At 34.5% G+C, this 6000-nt stretch overlaps 1 protein-coding gene across 1 annotated transcript in view; it reads left to right on the forward strand.

Moving 5' to 3' along the window:
- Window positions 1–5483, forward strand: part of VAPA (VAMP (vesicle-associated membrane protein)-associated protein A, 33kDa) — a 46424-nt gene extending 40941 nt beyond the window's left edge. Inside the window, exons 4-6 of the mRNA XM_010006934.1 lie at window positions 1224–1304; window positions 3613–3789; window positions 4703–5483. Coding sequence (XP_010005236.1) covers window positions 1224–1304; window positions 3613–3789; window positions 4703–4861 — 417 coding nt within the window. The 3' untranslated portion in view covers window positions 4862–5483. The remainder of the gene's footprint in view (window positions 1–1223; window positions 1305–3612; window positions 3790–4702) is intronic.
- The last annotated feature ends 517 nt before the right edge of the window (window positions 5484–6000 follow it).

Below are 6000 nucleotides of genomic sequence, written 5' to 3' on the forward strand. Positions count from 1 at the left end.
AGGTACATCCAATGTCCATGCAAGGCAGAGGAGGAACAAAGGTTAAAGATGAGGTTTTTATAAATCACTGAAGTCCACTAGACCTCTGCAGATTTAGGCTCTGTCCTCTTGAATGGAGTCAAAGACTATTGTGGCATCACTCTTCACTGGAACAGTAGAAAACCTTTTAGATTTTGTTGTTTTGAGACATTCAGCTATGCAGTTAAACCATACCAAAAGGGAAGATATTACTTTTTCTTATTATACTCTGATAGCTCTTGATTATGTGTGGTAAGTGAAGCGTAATTACTTGGTGAGTATATAAAAATCCACTTTGGAAATACCTTTCAAATAACTGCTTTCTCAGTATGTTCAAATATGGAATAGATCTTGCAGAAAATTGGTAGTTGTAGTTGTAAGTTACTGTGCAGCTAATACCACTGAAAAAAAAGAACGACAACAAAAATATGTTATGTAAAGCCTGGATAGTGTAGTCTATAAGACCTGCAGTTCTAGCTAAGGTAACCTCAGAAGGTCCATTGTTGGAAAAACTGCCTCAGACTTTGTATCAGTCTCTGAGCCTTAAGATTTAAGAAAACCACATAAAGTGCATTATTTGAAAGTTAATTGTTAGTTGAGCAGAGAGATTCCAACATGTTTCACAATTACTTAAATATATTGATAACCATTAGAATTTAAATTTTTTTTATAAACAGCTTTGAAAAAGGGTCTCAAGGCCCAAGCTGTAATCTATTATGCAGTAAAAAGGAGGAAGTGGTTAAAAATCTAAAATGTGAAGAGCTAGAAGAAATCTAATGTGGAACTGAGTATAGAGTCATTAAAATAGTGTTTCAATCCTTTGTTTATAATTGGTGCTTCCAAGATAGGACATAAGGAGTACTTTTACCAAGGGCCTTTCTAAGTACTTTTACTGATAAGGCTAGAACTTTGTTCTTAAACTGACTCGGATGGTACTTGTTCCTCATTCTGTGTTAAATCTATCCTTGCATTCAGTTTACTGATTTCCATTTCCAGATTTAAGTTTAACCATTTCTAGCTTTTATTACTTCGCAGTAGTCAATGTGAACAAAAAGCATCGTTAAGAAGCAACTCTGAAAATTGCAGCTAGGGTAGTAACAGTGTTGAGATATATAGGAGTCGAGTACTAAGAGCAAGCTTTATGAATTTTTCAGATATTTGTATGAACCTGGCATGTTAAGTAACTGTATTAATTGTTGTCTTAGTGGAAAGAAGCAAAACCTGATGAGTTAATGGACTCCAAATTGAGATGTGTGTTTGAAATGCCCAACGAAAATGACAAACTGGTAAGTAAGACAAGAATAAAACTGTTATACACAGGCTGGTAGGATCTCGGGAAACTGGTTTTGAGTTCTTTTAAAACCTCTTTGATTTCTTGATTAAACGGATTGTAGAAATTTGTACTAAATTAAACAGGCAAGAGGAGTTTTCAGTATATAACTTTTCAAAGATTCATAGAACCATAGAACAGCCCAGGCTGATGGTATTTCAGGGTCCAGCCTTTCATTGGAAAGCAAGCATCCTGTCCAGTTTAATTTTAAAAAACTCCAGCAATGGAGACTAGTGCCAAAAATTATTATCATTACTGTTTTGCTTTAGCACTTTATTGCTATCAGATTAAAAAAAAAAAGAGAATCTTGAATAATGCATGCAGTGAAAAGTGAATTGCGTTATTTGCTTTTTAAAGTATTAAATGCTTATCCATTTGTTTCTAATTCATCTGAATTAGGAAATATTGATTATAAATTAATGCATGCTTTGGGAATCCTAAATGCATTTTTGTAAGCTAGTGGTAAAGACAGATAATCAGATAAAAAAAATTAAAATACCATTACCTCTTTCATGCTCTTATCTTCTGTATAATGTTTTCAGTGGTTTTTAGTTTGGGTTGGTTTTTGTTTGTTTTTGTTTATAAGGGATAATTTATGAGATCCAGCCTTTTATTCAGGTGTAAGCTTCCTAAGTGTGTATTAAATGCTAAAACTGTAAAGGTTGAACATTTATTATCAAAACATTGAGTTAGCTACTTTCTCTGTTTTTACCTTATTCTAAAACTGCATCTTAGACATTAGAAAAATTACACTTGTTTCTAATTAAAAAAAAAGTGTAATGTAGTAAATTGTAATGCCTTATAAAAACAAAGAGACCTTTTGTACTTTCTTTAATGTGGTATCCTCATGGTATTGATTATACATATTAGTATTTTTCTGAGTAGCAGTGTAGGGTTGCAAAACCCTGCTTTAGCAGTTTATTTTGTCTCTTAAACCTGGCAATGAGAAATCTGCCAAGTCTTGAGGGTAAGCCTCACCCGCCACCTCAGGTTATACCCATGCCAGAACATGAGTATTTCACTCCAGTCAGCAACAGCTTTCTTAAGATGCCTACCAGTCATAGCCAGAAGATTGACATGAAGAACCCAGTCAGTGAGGTCAAACAGCAGAAGGAGGTTTGTTCCAGGGAGAGAAGTCTTAGGTCTCTAGTGAAGTTTCAGTGCTGTTAAAGGAGCTCATTTCAGCTAGCAAACCAATTAAAAAAGCAGCAGATCCTGATCTGCTTACTCATGATATAAATGTGTTGGTCTTTTTAAATATAGTTATAGGAGTACCTGTGTGGAGTAGCAGGATCTATCTCTTTGTCTATCTATGGCTGCACTGTAAAAAATGTAAAATGCAAATAGATGCTGTAGACCAAATAACTGCTACTTGCATAGAAACTAAATAAATTATTATGTCTTTTTTTAGTTGCTTTGATACTGTTTACCTTTCAAAAGGCTTTCTTTTACATTTACTACTTACTGTGGGCTTTGGTTATGAAAGATGCAGTATGACAGTGGGCTAAATGACATAGCTGCGTAGCCAATCAAACAGGAATACAGAAGCCTGAATCTTAATGTGAGCTGTTTTTGAGTGTATTGCCATACAAATGCTTTGTTTTCACTAGTAGGATCCTGGGCTATACAGTTGAATTAATTGTTTTGTAATGTCTATTGAAGATAATTGTGTATTTTGAGCAGAGATGTGGGAGCTGGATTTTTTATTTTATTTTTGGCTTTTTCAGAGCTTTTAATATGACTTTTCACTTGTATTCAAAATGAATAATGTTTTTCAGAGGTGTGGTGATACTTAAATTCCATACTGTGTAGTAATTTTCCTTCAGTGAGAGGTGCTATCAGTGCAAATTATTTTTGCCATTCATGCTACATATTAGTTGGTGACACAACCAGTTTTTTTTTTTACTTTGGTGTTGTTTTTTTTTCCTTGCAGGATTACTTTCTTCCTTTTATCTTTCCCTCTCAAGCTCAAATGTTGTTTGGTGTGTTTTGTGTGTTGTCTTTTGGATGACTGCTGGGTCAGTGTCAAGCAGCTAAATTTTTGTCTCAGTAGCATGTAGTACCAAATGTAGACAGTGCAATCTTCTCTTAGTTTTTAATATCTGAGCTAACTACAAGTGAACTGATGACAGAAGTATCTGCTCAGATTACTGTACATATAAACTTCATATAACTGTATTAGTAGCTGGATTGTTTCAATTTTAAGCTGTGGATAATTTTTCTCTAGGTAAGTAAAATTCTCAAGCAATTCTTAATATTTGTAGAATGATATAGATGCGAGCAAACCTGCCCCAGTATTGAATACATCCAAGCAGGATGGACCGATGCCAAAACCACATAGTGTTGCACTTAATGATACTGAAGTAAGGAAGCTAGTGGAAGAGTGCAAAAGACTTCAAGCAGAGGTTATGAAGCTGACGGATGAAAATCGGCACCTGAGAGTAAGTTCTGCTTCCGTGTTTATAGTGAAGTGGCTTCACTCTTCTTGAATGAAAGGTCTGGTTTCTAATTAGGCCGATAGGTGTGTATTCCAGAAAGTAGGTACAGCTGTTAAAATGTCAATATTGATTTGTAATACAATTTTACTGTACTGTATATACTGTATATTTTAAACTCAGTGATTGAGTCATTGTCATGGGTGAGATACTGAAGTTGTATAACTTCTTAAATGAAACTGTTTTTTAAGGTGGTCAGAGAAACTGACTTAGTAGTTTTTATTAAAAGTGCATTATTACTCCTTCCTAAGGATGAGTAAATGAGAAACAAAGCTGTAACATTCTATATCACAAATTGTTAGTAAACAAGAGCAATTTTTTGGCCAGAGGAGGTAAGCAAAGACTGCTTTCTCAGTACCTTTTATATAAAGATGCTTTTTCAGTAACCTGTAACTAGTCAATACATGACTGACTTTTCTATGTATTTACTTTGGGTATACAACAGTTTCATTTACCATGGTAGCCTTTTAAAGAACCATGAAATAAGTGTCCGCACACCAATAGTTCTGGTGGCACTAAAGTAGATGTTTCTCCTTAACAATAAGTGGTATTTAATTCTGACATGTAGAACTAAAAGCTGGATTTTTCATTATGCCTAGCAAGAATTTCAGAATCTTTCTAAAGCAGACTATGAAAACAAGAGAATTAACTGTCATTATTTGAAATGTCATGTTTTGCTGTGTTCATATTTTGGTGTAATGTTATTTTTTTTTTTTTTTTTTTTTTTTTTTTTTTTTTTTTTTTTTTTTTTTCAACTTGATTTAAAACATTCCCCAGTAAGTTTGGCCTTTGAGTTCAGTTTGTAGAATTGTAAAGGAAGTGTGTTCATAAATTTTTCTCTGTGCTTTTCCCCTCTCAGGATGAAGGCTTGAGACTCAGAAAGGTAGCGCACTCAGACAAATCTGGATCACCCACAGCTTTGGCCCTCAGAGAGAATGGCTTTAATCCTCTTCCTTCACTTCTTGTTGTAATTGCAGCCATTTTCATTGGATTCTTTCTAGGGAAGTTCATCTTGTAGAAAGAATGAGTGAGAGAAGCATGCAAAATGCAGCTTCCTTTTTTTTTTTTTTTTCCTTGGCCAGAAAAAGATTTGTTTACCTACCACTTCATTGGTAGTATGGCCTAGGTGGCCATTTTTGTGTACAGCATCATAACAGGCTTTGCCTTTAATGATCTCGCACGGTTAGAAAACACAATCTAAAAAGACAAACTGTTCGGCTACTGTACAAAATTGTACATTAAGTCATCAATAGCAGGTGTCAGTTGCACAGTCAGTCCTTTATGAAAAATCATAAATAAAGAATTGTTCTTTCTTTCTTTCTGTGGTTTTAATAAGAGTTCAGAAATTGTTCAGAGTCTTGTAAATGTTATTTTAATAATCCTTTAAAATGTTATCTGTTGCTGTTACCTCTTGAAAAATGATTTATTAGATTGCTAATCCCACTCATTCAGGAATATGACAAGAGGTATTCTGGGGGAAATGGTGCCTCTTACTGTGTAAATTTTCTCCTTACCTTACTTTGCTAATACCACGCCAGAAATTCTTTCTTATCCCTCGTGAGGCATTGTGGAGAGTACTTCATCCTTGCAATCCTGTCCCATAATATTTAACATTACAAAGAAATAAAATTGTTAACAGATTTTTCTGCTGGGTAGCCTGTTTGTGTGTGTCGTACTTTTAGAAGGGATTCCTAACAAGTTCATTGTTCATGGTAATTTGCTACTTGTAACCAATGGCTATTTTGAAGTCTATTTGCATAAGTTTCTGGCTTAGACTGTTGTAATTGAAGCTTGGGGTGGGGGAGGGCAGGGGTGAAGGGGAAGGCTCCCATTCAATTTCATAAAAAAAACCCCTAACTGCTTTCTGGCTGCTTTTCAGCTACAGAGAGGATGGTTATCAAACTTGTTTTGGGACAGAATAATTTGGATATCCAGCAGGTACAAATACCAGACATGAATGTTTGAAATGTATTAACAATTTGTTTGGATTGTGCAGGAGTGTAATAATCAACCTTCTGTTCCATCTTTGGATCTTCTGGGTGTCTTCCAGGAGTCAACATTATTTTTTTATTTCATGAAGTTATTTAATTCACATATACTAACTTACTTGGTTTGTAATTCTGTTTTAGCAGATATTAAAAAATGCAATTTGTATCA

Source organism: Chaetura pelagica, unplaced genomic scaffold (assembly GCF_000747805.2).
Source record: "Chaetura pelagica isolate M959 unplaced genomic scaffold, ChaPel_1.0 scaffold109, whole genome shotgun sequence".
NCBI classification, from domain to species: domain Eukaryota; kingdom Metazoa; phylum Chordata; class Aves; order Apodiformes; family Apodidae; genus Chaetura; species Chaetura pelagica.